The sequence below is a fragment of the Lynx canadensis genome, chromosome D3 (genome assembly GCF_007474595.2).
Source record: "Lynx canadensis isolate LIC74 chromosome D3, mLynCan4.pri.v2, whole genome shotgun sequence".
Classification (NCBI taxonomy): domain Eukaryota; kingdom Metazoa; phylum Chordata; class Mammalia; order Carnivora; family Felidae; genus Lynx; species Lynx canadensis.
The window spans coordinates 74,958,977-74,979,213 of NC_044314.2; the positions used below are offsets into that span (position 1 = coordinate 74,958,977).

Here is a 20,237-nt window from a genome sequence, read left to right on the forward strand (position 1 = left end):
ACCTGTGAAGATAAATCATTTTTTCAATTTAGAAATCTAAAAAATACTTATTTATTTATATTTATTTATTTATTTATTTTTGAGAGAAAGAGCAAGTGAGCGAGCATGTGCTTGCACAGGAGCAGGGGAGGGGCAGAGGGAGAAAGAGAATCTTAAGCAGGCTCCATGCCCAGCATGGAGCCCAGTGTGGGGCTCAATCCCATGACCCTGGGATCATGACCTCAGCAGAAATCAAGAGTTGGACACTCAACCGACAGAGCCACCTAGGCACCCCTAAAAAATCTTTATTCTTCAAATAGGATGTATCTTGTGGTGTTACCAATTTTTCATGGTACACGCTGAACAATGAATCTGCAAGCTCAATTTTTTTTTTTTACAGAGAAATGTTCCCATATTTGACAGTGGGTTGACTGCTTATCCTATTTCACTGCTGGGGTCTTTCCTTTAGGAGCACTACCTATCCTCACACTAGACAACCTGTTTCCCATATCCATCCTCTTCTCGCTAATGCTGTTAGCTCTGACCTGCATCCATTGGTTTCCGTTCTAGCCATGCTCATTCTGCTCCTTGCAGAACAGTGAGACTTGGTTTATAATGTTTTCCCTTAGTTTTGCAATTTTCCTTTTTGTTTCATTCTGCTTATGAGCTCAGATTTTTTAATAAATTATTTCTTGTGCAAATTGTTACAGGGTCCCTGCCTTTGTTCCTCAATGTAAGTTTTCTTCCTGACTGAGATCGTGTGTTTCTTTTTTTGTCCCCCACACAGGGTGGGGGACAGGCTACGCTATGTCAGCACAGTGGCCATGTCATTTCTTTCTACCCTGCTCATAGTTAGGGCACTTCCTCCACACTACATAAGTAGCTCTAATATATCACCAATGAATTTTCTGGGGCACTCTCCCAAATATAAGCTCAATTTGCCCTTTCCTTAAAACCATAATTTTAAAGCAGGTGTTGCTCTCAATTCACTTGTCTGTAACCTATGTCTGCAGAGACAGAAGAAGGGAGATCATAGGGCTAGTGCTGCACACAATCCTTGCCAGAGAGCCTGGACTTTGTTCTCTCTCGGAGATCCCCTTTAAGGTACGCCTGGCTGCCCAGCAAGAGGAGTGCAGTCAGCAGACAACCCCCAACCGCCAGCTCCTTCAGGGTCTGCTACAGCTGCAGAGATGCACCCCACCCAAGGTCACAGGCTTCCTGCAGGAGTCCATGTACAGTGATTGAGCAAAATGGGAGAACAGGGCTCCTGGGTGGCTCAGTCGGTTAAGTGTCCGTCTTCAGCTCAGGTCATGATCTCACAGTCCATGAGTTCAAGCCCCATGTCAGGCTCTGTGCTGACAGCTCAGAACCTGGAGCCTACTTTGGATTCTGATTCTGTGTCTCCCTCTCTCTCTGCCCTGCCACTGCTTGCACTGTCTCTGTCTCTGTCTCTGTCTCTCTCTCTCTCTCAAAAATAGATAATAAACATTAAAAAAATTTTTTTTAAAAGAATGATGGGGTATCTTTGTTTAAAAGGTCATTTAGCTGTTATGGTTCTTTCTTCAATTCACCACATTTCCTACCACTGCATTGACCTGGCTCAAGTGCCATCTCCATAAAGAGTCCTGGGCTCTCTCTCCAGCTTCTCATTCACAATTACTCATTTGTCACCCTCATGTGCCAGACACTGATTTGGCAAATGATAGCTTTATTATTTCATTTTGTCCTCAGAACAACCCTCTGAGATAGGTACCATTATTCCCAGCATATACGTGGGGAATAGAGGCTGAGAGGTTGTATGACTTGACCAAGGTCACGCAGCCAAGATGTGATAGTTGGGATTTGGACCTGTGCTCACTCCATGCTACCCTCCAGCTGTGCACATTGCTGCCCTGACTGGCTCACGCCAGCAGGGGCCGGGGGGCGTGGTGGTTAAGTGCGAAGGCTAGTGCATGGCTGCCCATCTCATAGGGCTATTTTGGGGATTAAAGGAGTTAGCAAGTTTGAGACTGCCTGGAGCAGTGTCCGTGCTCCTTGTAAGCACTCCCCACGCTGTCACCCTATTACCACCTGCACCAGACATGAAATACCACACACCCACTGCCTCTCGACCCCCCCTGTGCAATGAGCTCCCCGAAGAAGCCTCTGCTTCTGTCCAGGCCCCACACAAAATCCTAGTGACTGAGCCCCAAGCCCACTCACAGCATCTGGATAGGACTGTCAGGGCCCACCTCCACCCAGAACCATTTCCTGCCACCTTCATCCGTTGGGTTCTGAAGCTGTTGCTGGTGACACAGGGAGTGGAAGGTGTCCTCTTCCTGCCAGATGATTCGATGCAGGATGATCCAGGGAAGCACTGAGGAGACATGGGGCTCCTTGGGCTCCTCTTGGACGGCCATGCTGCAGTCAATGACCTGGGAGAGGGAGAACAGGGGTGTCACAGTAGGGCCAGCTCTCCCTCCAACCCTCTGGGGTGACCCCTCAGGGCAGAGGCGGGGACATGACTAGAAAGCACTCCAGCACTCCAGTCATCAGAGTCCCAGGGTGCCCAACAACAGTGGTAAGCCCAGGCATCAGAGGAGCCCACTCCGGCAGTCCTCCCTATGCCACATGCAGTTCCTGAGGCCCTCTGCACCTATTGTGTGCCAGGACCCATGCCAGACGTGAGGGTTACAGAGGTGAGCAGGGCACGGGGGAGGTGACAGCCTGGGGGGAAGAGAACCACAGACAAGCCACTCAAGAGTTAAGAATCAGTATAGTCGCTGTAATTAAAGCAAATGAGGGCCACAGTGGGGTCGCAGAGGAAGGGTAGGGACAGACAGAGGAGAACCTTGATGTTTCTAGGTGAGTGGTTGTGGTGGAACCAATACTGAAGAGGGCAGGAACTAGGGGTACAGGACAGGCATGCAGGCAGAGGCCCAGAGACAGACAAGGAAGTAGATGAGTGGAGAGGAGGCCAGGCAGGTTCAGACACCTTGGGTGATGGGCAACCAGGGGGAACATGAAGGGTTGAAGGGAGGGAGGAGCACACTGGTATTTCCATGTCAGAAAGGTGCCTCTGTGGCAGGGTGGTGGCTGCACCAGGAGTGTAGAGGGGCGGGGAGCACGCTCCCATAGTTCAAATAAGAGACTCTGCCTGGATTAAGGCAGAGCGCTACAGATGCAGAGGAGAAACAAAGGATGGGGACGTTACAGACATGGGTTTGGCAAGACCTGCGCTGATGGCCTGAAGAGCTGTTGTCCAGAAAGAGCCAAGGGTGGCTTCAGGAAAGTTTCCTGCTACGAAGCCCACCTGGACGATGCGGAGTACTGGCACCACCCCTTGGCTAGGAGAGCCAGGACAACGTGGGGTGGTGGAGAACCCCAGCAGGGAGACAGAGGGCCTGGGTTTCAGCCCCAGCTCTACCTCCTGCTGACCACACACAGGTCAGGGCCTCCTGCTCTGAGCCCGCTTCTGTCACTCAGGGATGGGTGGTCTGGAAGAACCCTGTGATGCCAAGTGCTCAGCAAGCTGCAACCCCCAGACCCGACCAGTCCCAGGAAGGTGTGCGGCCAGTGCGCAGCCACCCACTACCTGAGGTGCCCGCTTCCTGCAGCCAGGGTAGCCAAGGCGCCCCTTTGGGGTCCCTAGCTTGCAGTGAAAGCCAGTGAGCTACGAAGGGGGAATTCCGAGAACCACACCTGCTGATGCAGGGCAGCCCACGAAGGAGTGGGAGATTACCTGGATGAGGTTGTTGGTGAGCCGGGTGAGGCCAGTGGAGGACGATGATTCCTTCAGGATGCTGCCACTGCTGTCAGCAGAGAGTGCCTGCTCGATGCCCAGCAGTAGCTGGGTCACCGTGGCCACCCACTCCTCCTTGGCTGCGGACTCACTCGCATTCACCATCTGCTGGACGGCCTCCTGCAGAGCCACGTCGGAGCACTCAAAACACTGCCGGTGGTCCTTCAACCGGAGCAAGGAGTCCTGAGCACAGGGAGGGGCGAGGAGGAGGGCGTGCCGTGAGAGGACTGTGATGGCGCTCTCCACGCCTGGTCCTCAGGACTGAGGGGCAGTACAAAAAAAGGGGAAGCGGAGGCCTTCCACGGGCCTTGAGGCATCTGTGAGGTCACATGGCGATCTACGTGCAATCACGGCATGGCGTGTGCCAGCCAGCGGGCTTTCAGAAAGGTGCTTGACCTCTGCACCTCAGTTGCCTCATTTATGAAGCTGGGACACAGAGGCCAGAGTGGGCAAACTGCCAAGGTGAGACTGAGTGACTCCACCACCTCTGTCAGCTCTCACCCCAAGCCACTGTGCCCCAGGCCACCCAGTCATGTGCTCATCCAGTGCCACAGCGCTCAGGGGTCTCAGCAGGGGAGGGGTCTCAGCAGGGGAAGGGTCTCAGCAGACTGTCGGGGAGGGACTCTCTCTGCGGAAGAGGACCTGAGCCAAGGTCACAGTAGAGGCAACTAGCCAGGCAGCACTGAGGTCATCGTTCTAAGAGTCCCCATCTCCGCCCCCCACAACAGGTACCCTCGTGGAAGAAGGTGACTGGGAGCATGAAATGAGCTGTTGTACCTAGCACACTCAGCACCGTGTCCTGGCACATGGAACTCTCAGAACACCACACTATTTTAAAATCCCCTCTTTGGGAGCCATCATCTTTTGTGAAGCTCCCTTTCCTTTTGCTCTAGAACATAACCCATTTAAGCACCTCAGTCTGAGCCGCTTTCATCATCATGCTGCTGTGTGAGGAAACTCGGTCTGGCTGTGAATTTGCAGATCTGGCAGGCGGCCTGTTAGACCAGCAGGAAGCACCTGCCAACCGGTGCCCCCTCAGGCTCTGACCTCGCTGCAGCTGAGGGCTGGCAACAGCTCCACGCGACACAGCTCTTTGAGGTAACACAGACAGGGGTGGGGCAGAAATGCCCAAAACCGCCTTTGGGATGTGCTGCAGTATCTGAACATAGATCAAAACCACCCCCAATTTAAAAGCCCTAATTGCCAGGAAAATGGGTCCTATGTTTCTTTAGAGAAAGCCAGCACTCTTTAGCAGGAGGCCAGAGGTATGAAGAAGCCTATGGGGTACAGACATGGAACCCAAAGGCTGACACTTTCTGATCAAACACCAAACACGTGAGGGACAGGGGCTTATTTTGTAGCAGGAAAAAGACTGTAGACCTGAAAGTGCAGCCAGCATTGCCATGAAAGTCAGGGACAAGACAAGGACCCATCAGCAGTGCTCTAATGTGACATAATGCCCAGGGCTCAAACTTAGAAAGAGCTAAAAAGCACAAGAATAACTGCCAACAAGTGAGGAGACCAAATTACCGTTGACTGTGGGCAATATGATCGTCCACCCGAAAAAAACAGAAACTATCAGAAATAATGGGAATGAAGCACAGTGGCTAGATTTAAAATAAACATGCAAAAAACCAGTTGGGTTGCTATAAACCAGAAATGCACAGTTGGAAAACATAATGGCCAAAAAAAGACCCTGCTCAAAATCGCAAACAAAAATATCAAGAACTTAGAATCAATTCAACCTGGAGAAACTACATGATTATATCAAAGACCATAAAAGGCAGCTTGCCCAAATAGGGAAGGAGACCCATCATACTGCTAGAGGGGAGGATTCAGGCCCTCCCTCCCCTACATACACCGTATAAAAGCTAGATGAAGCACAATAAACATGAAACATTAACACCACTAGAAGAAAACAAAGGCAAACAGACTTTTAATCTATTTGTTGACATGCTTCTTGTCTGTCTCCCTTCTAAAATATAGGTTCTGTCAAGCGGGCCTTCTCCCCTGTCCAGTGCCAGACACGCTGTAGGAACTCAATCCATGTGTGTAGAATGAGTGGATAAATATTCTTCCAGTCTTGAAAAGGCTATCTAAGCATAATAAACAAAATCATAAATGTTTGCAAATATCAAAAGATTTGACAACACAAAATTCACAACTTTTAAAAAGGCCACAATATAAAAGCAAACTGGCATGGGGCGCCTGGGTGGCTCAGTTGGTTGAGCGTCCAACTCATAATTTCAGCTCAGGTCATGATCCCAGGGTTGTGGGATCAAGACCTGCATCGCACTCCATGCTGAGTATGGAGCCTGCTTAAGATTCTCTCCCCCGCCCCTCTCCCCTCTTGTGCTCACTCCCTCACTTTAAAATAAAAAAATAAGTAATAAATAAATAAAAGGGGACTGGGAAAAAAAATATTTCCAACATTTGATGAAAAAAAGATTAGTATCTTTAAAATATAAAAAGCACTCCAAATCAGTAAGAAAACACACCCCCTCTGTAAGAAATTGAGGAAAAAACAAGAGTCACTTAATTCTCAAAAACCAGGTACTTTGACAGCACTTGGCCCAGGCCTTACCACAGCCCTCTCAGTATTGCTCAGTGCCCATCCAACCCAACAATGGAGCACCCCGCCACACCCAAGAGTTCTGGACGACAGGAGCAAGCTGACATCTGAATCACTGGGGCCTTCTTATCAGGCACACCGAAGGCTAGCCTCTCCCCCCTCCTTCTCCCCACCTAATGGCCTCCCTGGTACACCCAGACATCCCTCCCACATGCAGTCATGCTAGACACTCCTCCACTCCACCCCCCAAGCCTGCCATGGTAACTGAAGTCAGACAAATCTCATTCCCGGATCTCAGCATGAACCAGCCTGAGCCTACTCTGCCAGGAGCTAGAACCTCCCTTTCCTCCCTCCCAATGTCCCTCCCTCTCCCCCTCCTCCCTCCTTCCTTCTTTCCTTCTCAGAATCAACTGTTTCCTCTCCTTTCACCACGATGGAGATGCCTCCATTTGCTCCTATAGTCATACCTCTTAACTATTTCCCAGTTCAAAAAAGTTAATTGAAATGTCTCAAACAATATGAACAAAATGCCTGGGAGAAGATTGGGCTCTCTTTCCAAATTGGAGGGGAAGGACCCAATAAGAGAATAAATATAACATGATTAGTGTGTGACCCATAGAGATGGGATGCCAGGCCACCCAACACCATTAAGCACGTCATGTTTATCACCTTCCAAGTTTATCATCCAACCCCATGCTTCCCAAAGATGGCAGCACTGATGACAGTCGGCATCCGTACGGTGCTTGCTACATGCCAGGCATGGTGCCAACACACACTAACTTGTATAAACCCTACAGCAGGTCTCTGAGGGATGAATGATGATCATCTCCATTCTAGAGATGAAGAACCAAGGCACAGAGAGACTGAGAAACTGCCCGGTGCCCAGCAGATCCTGATGCCCAGCGAGCTCTCAGTAAGAGTTTACCTCCTAAAGAAGGGAGGCATGGAGGGAGCCGAGAGGGTGCATGGCTTCAAAACACCACTGTGGTGTTCTTTTTCCTCAAGCACATGATCGTACATGGGTATTTATTTGATCTTGATTACATCGTAGAGTTTGTCCATTTTAACAACTACTCAAAGCTCAATTTCAAAGGTAATATAGAAAGACAGGCAGATGAACAAATGGGTGAATGGATGGGTGACATCCTGACTTTTCTGCCTTCCTCCTCTGCCAGGCAGACGTTCTGATTCAAGTGTGGGCTCATTCTGAGCCACACAGAACCCTGGAACCTGCATTCCTAGGTTCCAGCTTTCTGCCAGTCTTGACCGTATCTTCTAACTAGCATCTTCCTAGATGCCAGTTAGCAGTTTTTACTCCTACTGTTTTCTTCTAGATGCGTGTTCTTGAAAGCCACCTCAAAGCCTTCAGAGAATAAACTCACAACCAAGCAAAGAAGGTATGAGGTCAGAGTGAGGGGAACTGTGGGCACACACACCTGCAGCAGCAGCAGCTGGGCTGGTCTCTCTGGAATGGAAGTCATAAACTCCAGGTGTTTGGCTCGGTCAAATCCACTGGTACACAAGGTTGGGCGGAGCAGATGCACAACGGCTTTGTAGTCACCAGCCTCGTACAGCCGCTGAATCTCCTCCAGGGACTGGCACCGCTCCAGCGACTTCAGGTTCTTATCAATCTGGAAAAGGCCCAGAATGCTGCCCGATGACAAACCTCTCACACTCTCTGAATCTGGCCAATGTCTGCATTTACCAGACCCAGATGAGGAGTACAAAAGTAGACTCCCCATCAGTACATCAGCATTTATATAAAACAAATGCTTTACAAAAAGTACTTCTACAGGGGCGCCTGGGTGGCTCAGTCGGTTAAGTGTCCGACTTCAGCTTGGGTCATGACCTCACAGTTCGTGAGTTCAAGCCCCGCGTCACACTCTGTGCTGACAGCTTGGCACCTAGAGCCTGCTTTGGATTCTGTGTCTCCCTCTCTCTCTGACCCTCCCCTACTCGCGCTCTGTCTCTCTGTTGCTCTCAAAAATAAACATTAAAACAAAAAAATTTTTTAAAGTACTTCTATTAAGGTCAAAGCATTCAATTCTTTAAAAAAGAAACCTAGGGGGGCGCCTGGGTGGCTCAGTCAGTTGAGCGTCTGACTTCGGCTCAGGTCATAATCTCACAGCTTGTGAGTTCAAGCCTCGCATTGGGCTCTGTGCTGACAGCTTGGAGCCTGGAGCCTGCTTTGGATTCTGTGTCTCCCTCTCCCTCTCTCTCTCTCTCTCTCTCTCTCTCTCTCTCTGCCCCTTCCCCGCTCACACTCTGTCTCTCTCTCTCTCTCAAAAAATAAATAAACATTTAAAAAAAAATTTTAAAGGGGCGCCTGGGTGGCGCAGTCGGTTAAGCGTCCGACTTCAGCCAGGTCACGATCTCGCAGTCTGTGAGTTCGAGCCCCGCGTCGGGCTCTGGGCTGATGGCTCAGAGCCTGGAGCCTGTTTCCGATTCTGTGTCTCCCTCTCTCTCTGCCCCTCGCCCGTTCATGCTCTGTCTCTCTCTGTCCCAAAAATAAATAAACGTTGAAAAAAAAAATTTTTTTTTAAATTTTAAAGAAAAATAAATAAATAAAAAAGAAACAAAGCAGAGGCTCCTGGGTGGCTCAGTTGGTTAAGCATCTGACTCTTGGTTTGGGCTCAATCAGGTCATGATTTCACAGTTCATGAGTACAAGCCCCGCGTCAAGCTTTGCGCTGACAGTGTGGACCCTGCTTCAGATTCTCTCTCTCCCTCTCTCTCTGCTCCTCCCTTGCTTGCTCTCTCTCTCTCTCAAAAATAAATAAGTAAACTTAAAAAAATTGCAAAACATGGGGTGCCTGGCTGGTACAGTCAGAGGAGCATGTGACTCTTGATCTCAGGGTCATGAATTCAAGCCCCATGTTGGATACAGAGATTACTTAAATAAATACACTTAAAAAAAACTCTGCAAGACTCTGAAGGCCACTTTGAGCTGATGTGGACATGTCACAGCCATGGAACTGTGCTGAGGATTGAGGCTGCATAGTGATAACAGGATCAGAACCCAGCACAGCCTAGCATACATGGCTCTGCTGACCCAGCCCCACAGCCAGACCAGCACCAGTCTGCAGTTTCCCTCTAATTCCTCTGGGGTTGCTGCAACACACAGCCCAGGGAGCTGAGCAATGATCACTCCAGGTCTTGCCGGTGAATGCCTCCTTGCCCCCTGCCACCTGGAAAACCTTTCTCTCCCTTTCCCAGTGCACTAGAGTGCCTCTCCCAGGCCCCTTCACCCTCTCCTGGGAGGAAGGAGCCCTGTTCAGCACGTGGGCTGCTCTCCTGCTCCACAGGGACATGGAATAAATAAATCATTGACAAGAATAAATCTTTGGCCAAGAAAACACCATTAAACAACTCCCACTCACCTCCTCCAGGGAAACGACAGAGTCATTGTAGAGGTTGGGCAGGCGGATGACGAGGTCTCTTTGCTCAACCCCTGCCTCAGCCTGGATGGCAGTGGAGCTCTGGAGCATTTCTGTGCAGATGTCATAGTTCTCCAGGGCCTGCTCCATGTCTCCCTGGTCAAAGGAAACGCAGTCAAGGGACAGGGGCAGAAAGAGGGAAACTCACTGTGCCGTGCCAGGTACCTTACCTTCCTGATCCCACTAGACTGTAGGCACCACGAGGGCAGCTTTGTCCAATTACTGCTATACCGTCTTAAAAGGGGCCTGGCACACAGCCGGGGCTCAACAAATATTTGTTGGATGAATGAACAAATGAATGAATAATTCATACCACAATTCTAAGGAAAGGTATCATTAACTCCCATGGTGCAGATGAGAACACTGAGGACACTTGAAGGCTGAGTGTCTTGTTCAAGATCATGAACAGATAAATGGCAGAGCCAGGATTAGAACCTAAGCTTATCTAATTCCAGAACCAACTATGACAACCTTATCCATTCTACCACAGTGTACTGGGTACCACCAGGTATATCCTGGCCATCCAGACCAGGCTCTGAGGAGAAGCCTTCTGAGAATTCACACAAGATAGGTGGTTTCCCCTTCCAGAAAGCTCTGCATCCATTTGTGCATTCATTCAGGCTCTCTCAGGAAAACACAGGCAAAGGGTTCAAGACCGCAAGGCAATCCTAAGTGAGGAGGTCTACAGGGGGCATAGGAGATTCCTTCCAGAGCTCTGTGGTCGTGCTCATATGCTGTACAGACTGGGGGCCATGCTGGGGTATCTGCGATCTGAAAATTCCCCACGTCCCACTTCCTCACTCTGAGCCCAGTGTCAGGCAGGTGCTGCATGTGCACATACACATGAGTCCTCAACACCATGTCTAGCTCTCCTCCCTCCCTGTTGGGTGCCAGGGAATGACAACTGCAGAACCAACCTGCAATGCCAGGAACCGAGCCTTCAACCAATAAACACGGACCACAAACTCCAGCCAGCCATCCTCAAACAGGTCCCGCTGGGATGAGGCAAATGATAGCTGCAGGAGGTCACCCAGGAAGTGGGTTCCTGGGAAATCAGGCCCAAACCTGCCATTCACCACACCAGCGGGGCAGCTCCGAGGAGACACTGAAAACCATTCAGGCCAGAACAAGTCAGCTTCATGTGTACGGTCCAAATACCCTTCTCCTCCCTAGAGGTTGCCCTCAGCTCTTGCCATACTTGCTTTAGTGTCTTGGAGTGCCCTGAGCCCCTTGGAGCCTTACAGCCTCTCAAGTGGCAAGGATCAGAGAAGTCAGAGAATCAGAGAGATGCAGAGACTCCAAGGGCCCTCATTTTACATATTGAACTTTGTTCACTGGGTAGTGGTTTAAAAGTCAGAATGACCCACATCATCCAGGAAAATTACTGGGGCACATAAATTATCAAGTGATAACCTGAGAAATCTGATCCTATTTTCTTTAATCCTGAATAGAAAAAAAGCAGGCAGGTGACTTCCTCTGGGAGCTCAGCTACTGCTAACTATTTCTTGAGTGTCCAAGGGGTTTCTCTGGGACTCTGGATTTTCCCTGGCCCAACAAGCCAACCCAGGAAATGTGCCCACTGAAAACTAAGTCTGAATTCCATGACTCAGCTTCCCCACTCCTGTTACCTCCTGGTTGCTGAGGGTTCAGAAAATTATTCCTACCACAGAACACAGAATGCCTCCTACCTGCAGAGCTTCTGCCCTTGGTCAGCAGCCACTGGTCCAGCTGGAGCTCCATGCAGGACAGAGACATCAGCATCATATCCTGCAGGACAGGTACCGGAAGGTCAGGAATGGAGTTACAGAGTTATTAAACAGTGATGGATGGGATGAAATGAAACTAAAATTTACTTTGATAAATTGATAAAGTAAACCTACTTTCCTTTTATAATCAGTGGCTACTTGCCAGGACATAAAAAGAGGCACATGGATCCTCCTTGGAAGGAGCTAGAGATCTGTCTTCAGTCCTAAGGGACTGCCCAATGGAAGAGGCATCTCTGTCACCTACCAGGACAGATGTTGCATCCATACTACAGCACTTAAGCCTTAAAAGTAGCTGGGTCAAGGGGCACGTGGAAGGCTCAGTCAGTTAAGCATCTGACTTAGGCTCAGGTCATGACCTCGTGGTTCGTGGGTTTGAGCCCTACGTTGGGCTCTGTGCTGACAGCTCAGAGCCTGGAGCCTCCTTCAGATTTTGTGTCTCCCTCTCTCTCTGATCCCTCCCTTAGTCGTGCTCTCTTTCTCTCTCAAAAATAAAAAATAAATATTAAAAAAAAATTTTTTTAAAGTGACTGGGTCAGGCCAGAGTACATAAGGAAGCTGAGGTCCGGAGATAAGGAGGCACCTGCCAAGCAGGCACAGCAGAGAAATAATCAACCTGGTTTGTCGGGAAACCAAAGCCTCACCTCCTCCAGCCACTCCAAACTGCCCCTGGGGGAACAGACTTAATGAGCAGCAGCTGCCAGGACACAGTCCCTGAGATGTCCCAGTACCTCCACACTGCCCTAAGGACCTGTCAACCCCGAGCTCCTCCACTTTCTGTGCCCCCAGCCAAAAAGACCACCCAGATGGGCCCTAAAGCTCCCAGTACACCCCTCCCGGCACCCAGCCTTCCTCCTATAACAGGAGAAGGGCACCAGAGCATCCAGTATTCCCTTGAGCCTCAGGAAGCACTGAGTGGAGGAGCCTGGAGTGCAGAGTGCAGTCAGCTCGTAGGTTGGGCACGGTTTAGCCCCCTACCACCAGTGGCCCCCACCACTTCCCTAAGCAACCTATTTAAGCCTCTGCATTTCTATTTTCTCACCTGCTAAACAAAACGCTAACAGTCCCTGGAACCTGGAACACAGCCAAACGTTCCACTTCTGCCCACTCTCTCCACTGGCTCCCCTCCATCTCCACCACTCCACCACCAGCCCTGGTACCTGAGCCAGACCTAGAAGCACCCTCTCCCTGACCATCTCATTCCCTCACCTCCACCTGCAGCTCATCCTGTCAGCTCTACCTACAGAACCCTCCACCCCAGTGCCACCACAGTCACTCACCTGGCAACAGCCTTCTAATGGCCCTGTGCCCACTCTCAGCCCCAAATACAGCCTCCACTCAGCCTCCAGGGATCTCTCTAGACACAAACCAGGTCCCATGACTCTCCAGGGGCCCAGGTCCCAGTCCCAGGCCCACAAATGGAGGTAGCTCAACATGACAGTAACTCCATACCCACGGAAGGTCCCTGTGCCCATCCCCTGGTCCCAGTCTGACAATAGCCCTCAAGAGGCCCCCGGCCCACCTGACCTTGATGTGCTTGTTGCTGCAGTCCCTCAGCAGTGGGTTGGGCAGGCTGGTGCTGTGCCTCCTCCAGCTGTGATAGATGCTGAGCACAACCTCCGCCAGGCCCGGCGGCCACCTCAGCAGGAACTTATGGCCCATGCCCTTCAGGTAGCGCATCATCAGCTCCAGAATGCCCCCATTGGTCAGGTTTTCCAGTAGGAATGCATGCACATCCTGCTTCTCTGTCCAGGGAGGGAGAAACAACTGACTTGAATGAAGGACCTTCTATGCCAGGGTCTCCCATTTGCTTTGGGAGATGAGAGGCAGGGGCGGGGCAGGGTAGGGGCAGAGGCAGAGAGCACCTATGTCCTCCTACACAGTGGTGCTGAGGCCAGGCTGCTGGGCCCCAATCCTGGCTCCAGCCCTCACCAGGTATGAGCAAGCTTCTCTGAACCTCCAGGCCTCAGATAGGTATTGAAGGGCCAACCTCCATGCGCTACCTTACAACATGCACTCAACAGTTGTGTCATGTGCATTTGACTTGCAAGGCCATACCCCTGGCTTCAGCCTGAAGCACGTGTCCTTCAGGGAACACAGTCAAGTACGAGCCCAGACATTTCAGCAGACCTCCCAGCTGACCACGGAGCTCAGGCGCAAGACAAATCCAGGCAAACCCTTGACCATACTTTATCCCAGAACCATTTTCCCAGTACAAAACCTAAGCAGGCTATACAGAATAATGGGAGGAAGAATTCCCACAAGTTACTCAATTCTTACCAGACTCCATGAACGTAGCTGAGTCGAACGACAGTCTATGAGGTCCAATGTTCGGGAAGCTTTGCAGTTTGGCTTCTGACTGGACTTCATAGGTATTAAAGGGATCATCTTCTTCCTCCGGGTCCAGCTTTCTTAGCCTGCATGGAACACACCAAAATCACAAAAGTGATACCACATCACACATTCTGAAACAAGCACGCAAATTCTTCCAAAGAGAGAAACTAAAACTGAGCAAGAGGGAAGATGCTAATGAGCGAGTGGTGGGATCCAAAATCCAGGCCTCCGGGAGGCTCTGCCTCTTTCTAGGCCTTTGTGAGCTGGTATCTAGTCTATACCCTCACTCATTCATTCATCCCACCAATAGGATGTGTTGATCCCTGATCAACTGGTGACCAGGCATGTGCCAGACACTGAAATTCAGCTGTTAGTGTGGCAAACCCTGCCCACAGTAAACTTGCCTTCTGATGGGAGAGACAGACAATATACAGAAACACAAAGACAAAGAGCCCACATGAGGACCAACCACCAGAGAGTGCTTAAGACAGAGTCACAGGGGACCTCCTTTAGAGAGCTGAGTCAGGATGATCTCTCAGAGGGGGTAATGTCTATGTGGACAATGGAAGAGAAGGGACTGGCTGTGCAAAGCAGCAGGACAGATACAGAGGAACAGGCCAGAATAACACCAGGTGTACATTCTAAGACCTGAGGGGAGCCCAGCTAGCAAGGATAAAGTGGGTGAGTGGCGTATGAGGGCACAGAAGACCCTTCCGAGCTTGGTCCCTCAATGGCTCCTCACAAAGCCGTGGGCCTGGGGAGGACCATTCTTTCAGCACCTCCCAACGACCACGTTTTGGCCTTCCTTGTAGCTTCCCCTCAACCAAACAACCCTGAAGCATAAACACATAAAATAGGGCACTTTTCAATCACTTCATTCATTCATTGCACACACACCCCCATAGTGGCTACTGCAGGTGAATTGTCATGTTGTTCTTGCCTGACCATTTGAAGAAGCAGACATGGAAACCTACAATCAAAATAAAGATAAAGAGGGGCGCCTGGGTGGCTCAATCGGTTAAGCGGCCGACTTCACCTCAGGTCATGATATCATGGTCCGTGAGTTCAAGCCCCGCGTCGGGCTCTGTGCTGACAGCTCAGAGCCCGGAGCCTGTTTCAGATTCTGTGTCTCCCTCTCTCTGACCCTACCCCGTTCATGCTCTGTCTCTCTCTGTCCCAAAAATAAATAAACGTTAAAAGAAAAAATTTTTGTTTTAATAAATAAATAAAGATAAAGAAGCCACAAACCATTCCACATAGGAATGGCGCAAGAATGGAGGGCAAGAATGGCGCATGGCTGGCTCAGTGGGTAGAGCATGCAATACTTGATCTCAGGGTTGTAAGTTTGAGCCCCACGTTGGGTGTAAGGATTACTTTTAAAAAACGTTAATGTTTATTTATTTTTGAGACAGAGGGCAAGCACAAGCGGGAGATGGGCAGAGACAGAGATACAGAGGAGACACAGAATCCAAAGCAGGCTCCAGGCTCTGCCAGCCTACAGCCCGACACAAGGCTCAACCCCACGAACCAAGAGATCACAACCTGAGCCGAAGTTGGATGCTTAAATAACTGAGCCACTCAGATACCCATAAAAAAATTTTTTTAATGTAAAAAAAAAAAAAAAAAGGCAAGACCCTTTCAGCAGGGCTGAGGGGAAGATGGGGAAATGGGTCACTCAGACCTCTTGATATCATCAGCCACAGCCCCAACCTGCAGCTGTCCTGAAGGGAGACCTGCTCCTGGCCCTAACCCTGAAGAGGAATTTATCAGAGAGCACTGATCACATCCTCTACTTAGAGAGAATAACCCTGATTTCCAAGCACTTTACTTCCACCTCCAAAAGAAAGACAACAAATGAGGAAAATGGGAATCTTGCTATAAAATGGATTCACAATCCATCTAAAGCTTTTGGCTCCTCCTTCTGCACTTGGCTATTGTCACCCGTGAAAATAAACTGGCATAGGCCAAATCACCAGCTGAGGACTCCTGGTTAAAGATGCAAAAGGTGGGGGGGGGAGGTGCCTGGGTGGCTCAGTCAGTTGAGCGTCTGAGTCTCGATTTGAGCTCAGGTCATGATCCCAGGGTCATGGGATAAAGCCTCACATCGGGCTCCATGCTGAGCATGGAGCCTGCTTAAGATTCAATATCTCTCTCTCTCTCTCTCCCTCCCTCCCTCCCTCCCTCCGCCCCTCTCCCCTGCTCAAGCTCTCTTTATAAATAAATAAATAAATAAATAAATAAATAAATAAGCAAGCCAGCCAGCCAGCCAGCCAGCCAGCCAGCCAGCCTGCTGAATATACACAGTTACCTCCCAAACTATTCCAGTAACTGTGAAGGGATAAAAAGGTATGAACTCACAAAGACACGGGGGATAGGAGAGGAAGCCCCAGCAGACAAGAAACATGCCCACCAAATGTCAGATGGCAGCAAGATGATGGTACAGCACAACCAGAACTACTCTCTCCACTCAGCTAAGAGCAGGGGAGGAGGCATCAGGAAGCCCACCTACTGGTACCATAAACAAAGGTGCCCAGGATGACTCAGGAATCAAGAGCCCAGGAACCTTTGGAGGAGGTAGGGAGACAAGGACAAAAAGCAAGAGGCCTGGTGAAAACAGGCTTAAGGAACATTGGAGCCCAGGCCCCTCCCAACTTGGGGCAGCCTGGGCACTGCTCCTCCCTTGAGGCTTCTCTGAAAACACTAGGAACTGGCGAAAGCAAGAGGATTTACAAACCTATCCTCTTCCTCCTCAGAATTTGAGGGAATCCTACTGAGCCTGGAGAAACCAAGCACGCATACTCTTCCCCAAAGTGGAATGGGTGCTCCCTTCTGTGGGGTTTCCCAGAGTCTGCACTCCAGCAGCAGTAGCCCTAGGCCTCCCAGCAAGTGGGTGTCTGTGCATGCATGAGGACATGGGCGAGTAGCCTCTAGCTCGGTGATCCATCCATCTCCTGAGGGCCCAAGGAGCATGCGGTCCTCCAAAAGATGTGCAAGTCATGGCTCCTGACTCAGGAAGTTCAGAGGGAAGAGAAGTGAGAAGAACCCAATACCCCAAACCAGTGACATCTGTGCTTTGGCTATTGGCACAGATGTCATGGGGACATAAAGGAGATGCCAGGGAGGGGGTGGCAATGGAAGGAAAAACTTTATTGGTGGCACAGGCTGGAGGCTTATATGTTTACTTATTTTTGCAAATGAGAAAACATCTGCATAGTACCTAGATGGCAAGAATTTCATCAGAAGCTCCTGGAAGTCTACTTTCTCTTCTTTCTTGCACTTAGTATTTCGTACACGGGCAGAACGCCGCTTCGCTGTCTCTCCACTCTCTTCTGCAATCTTCTTCCGTTTTACTCCTTTCTTGGATTTATCTCCCCCAGAAACATCACCTTCACAAAGAGTGCAAACTGAAATCTTATAAGGGGCAGAGGTAAGAAAACGCACCAAAGAGGCACATTAGTGCCCCTAATTTTCTAATTCCACCAGTGTATTTCATCTTTATTTCTGACATTCAAGTAACTGTTCGTCTTTTAACAAGAGTCCTGAATAAAGTTAATTTCAAACTCAAAATACTTAACTCATACCTTGCTTGAATTCACAGAACCCAAAAGCCAAATCTCAAGATTATTCCCACAGCTACAGAACACCAGGGTCTCAAAGACTCCCTGTCCACCCCCACCCCACCCCCACTGGCTGCAAGTGCCTCTGGCGCCTCAGTGGATGTACCTGGGACATCACAGAGCAAACAGCAGCGACATTGATTCTGCCCACTGCCCAGGACCTTCTAAGCACCCAGTGATAGGACACAAGCAAGAGAATCGTGTGCATTACACAGAGAGCAGAGGAGTATTATGTGTGATTGTCATGTATGATTAAGCAAAAAAGTTAGAACCAACATACATGTTCATTCAGAAACTTCTTTAACTGCTAGATATTCTTTTTATCAGGGACACAGAAATCAAGAAAAGGCTTGGAACTTTTGTCTGAAATTTTTTTATAACTTCATTGACATTGATTATAAAAAAAATCAATAAAACCATTAAAAAATATATTACCATATAGTGGTAACTTTGCAGACTGTTTTTTTTTTTCAATATATGAAATTTATTGTCAAATTGGTTTCCATACAACACCCAGTGCTCATCCCAAAAGGTGCCCTCCTCAATACCCATCACCCACCCTCCCCTCCCTCCCACCCCCCATCAACCCTCAGTTTGTTCTCAGTTTTTAACAGTCTCTTATGCTTTGGCTCTCTCCCACTCTAACCTCTTTTTTTTTTTTTCTTCCCCTCCCCCATGGGTTTCTGTTAAGTTTCTCAAGATCCACATAAGAGTGAAACCATATGGTATCTGTCTTTCTCTGTATGGCTTATTTCACTTAGCATCACACTCTCCAGTTCCATCCACGTTGCAGACTGTTTTTAAGGTCAATGTCACCCTCAATGTCAGCGCACAGCAGTGCCCAGTGCTATGGCACATGGCCAGCAACAGGGCAGAACCAGCAAAGGGACCTGCCAGCTCACATATGACAAGTGGGAAGAGCGACCTTTATGCCAGGACCTACTAGCCAGGCATTTAGCAGTCCTAAGCAGCTGCATCCCTGAGCTCTGACCCCCTCCCCTCGGGGGCTTCAGTCCTGAAGTGACCCCTGACCAGCAGCAGCCCTGTGGCCAAGCCTCCCCTGCAGAGCTAGGGGCTCCCACCTAAACCTTGAGCCAGGAGCATGAGCAAGACCCATCTCTCTGGAGAGGCCAGGGCATCACAACACTCATTCTTGCCCAGCAAATGGGGCCTCCCCAGAAGTGACCCCAGGAGGTTTCCTCACCTGCAGGGACACCAGTCTCCAGCAGGCTGGGACTATGCAGTGGGAAGCTGGCTGCAGCCACAGGGGCATAGGAGAGCACGGGTTCTGCCACAGTCACAGCTGGATTGGCAGGGACAGGGCTTGGTTGGATCACGCTGACAGGTGCCACCACCACAGAAGACACCAGAGGCTGGCTGGGGTCCTGATAGTCAGACAGGTCGATCCTCTTGCCGAGGCTGGGCCGCAAGGGCTCACAGGTGGTGAGGTGGTTGTACATGGCCAGTAAACTCTCCCCGAGACACTTCCAGCTGCAAGAAGAGGGTCACCACACCTGGTCAGCACCCATAATCAGGTGCTCCAAGCCTGTGGAGAGGCGGCAGAACTGGCCCCACGACTGCCATCTCCATGAGGGCAGGCCGAGTGCTCACGGTTTTGTCGTCGTCGGTACGGACAAAATCCCGAGTCTAACACCACTGAGGTGGAGCAGACCGAGCAGGAGGAGCAGGGCCCAGCAGCCTCCTGCCCTCACCCTGGCACAAGCCGTGAAGCAGCTCAGGCACCTTCAGACTCCACCAAGCAGGCATGAAAACCACTGACTCACTTCAAAAGCTCCTTCCCTACAAGGTCGAATTTTTAATTCATCTGTGGCATTTCTCTGATGCCACTAATCCTATTTTTGGTTGGGGGAGAGGAAGGTGAAGAGGGGCTGCTAACAGGGATGTGGTCGAAAGCGGCTGAATGGGCCCTCGGGCAGGGCCCCTTGGGAGCAGCATCTCAGTGGGTCCCCACCTGGGCCGAGGCCTGCAGCATGGCAAACCAAGACCACTGTGTGCTGTGGTGTGTGCTATGTCGTATGCCGTATGCTGTGTGCTATGTGCTATGACAGGTGTCTGTCTTACTGTGGTGTGGTATAATATACTGTACGCTGTCTCTCGCTTCATGCCTTATGTTGTTATATGTTGTGTTGTGGTCCGATATGGTGTGGCACGATATATCCACCCACCGATCTCTGATTGGCTTCCCATGCTCTCAGGCTAAAAATCACACCCTCAGCCTCAGGGCGCCACATGGCCTCGTCCAGCCAACTGACCCAGCCTCACCTCACACTCCACCCCCACCCTCCCACCATGCTAGCTTTCTTTCGATTCTACAAACAAAATCATACCCCTACATACCACAGGAACTTTGCACAGGCTTCTTTCTACCCCCGATGAGGCTCTCACTCACATCCCAGCCCCTCTGCCACTCCTGTCAGACTCCAGCTCTAGCACCTAAGCCTTTCCCTGAACCCCAAAGCAGTGCACACTCCATTATGAGCTCTGCACAAGGTGCTGTGCTACTCTCCTCGAAGGCTCCTCAGCATGGGGCATGTGCTTTTTCTTCCAGGTGACCGACTACCCCTCAAATGCCCCCAGAGAGGGACCAGGTCCCACCATACTGAGTCCCCAGCACAGAGCACAGTGCCTGGCATGAAGCTGGCACCCAGGAAATGCTATGGAAAGAATACAAATGGAAGATGCTTTAAAATCCAGAACCTAACCAAATGGAGGCTCCTAGGACTAGAAGGGATTT

General features: G+C 50.2%; 1 protein-coding gene across 5 annotated transcripts in view; it reads right to left on the reverse strand.

The window, feature by feature from the left end:
• CABIN1 (calcineurin binding protein 1) overlaps positions 1–20,237 on the reverse strand; it is a 153,550-nt gene that overhangs the window by 106,517 nt on the left and 26,796 nt on the right. For all 5 annotated transcript variants that reach the window (XM_030336043.1, XM_030336046.1, XM_030336045.1 and 2 more), the window contains 10 exons: positions 18,687–18,973; positions 17,083–17,251; positions 13,812–13,948; positions 13,059–13,276; positions 11,457–11,535; positions 10,686–10,873; positions 9,712–9,864; positions 7,769–7,963; positions 3,701–3,943; positions 2,237–2,393 (listed from right to left, as the gene is read on the reverse strand). In XM_030336043.1, coding sequence (XP_030191903.1) covers positions 2,237–2,393; positions 3,701–3,943; positions 7,769–7,963; positions 9,712–9,864; positions 10,686–10,873; positions 11,457–11,535; positions 13,059–13,276; positions 13,812–13,948; positions 17,083–17,251; positions 18,687–18,973 — 1,826 coding nt within the window. The remainder of the gene's footprint in view (positions 1–2,236; positions 2,394–3,700; positions 3,944–7,768; positions 7,964–9,711; positions 9,865–10,685; positions 10,874–11,456; positions 11,536–13,058; positions 13,277–13,811; positions 13,949–17,082; positions 17,252–18,686; positions 18,974–20,237) is intronic.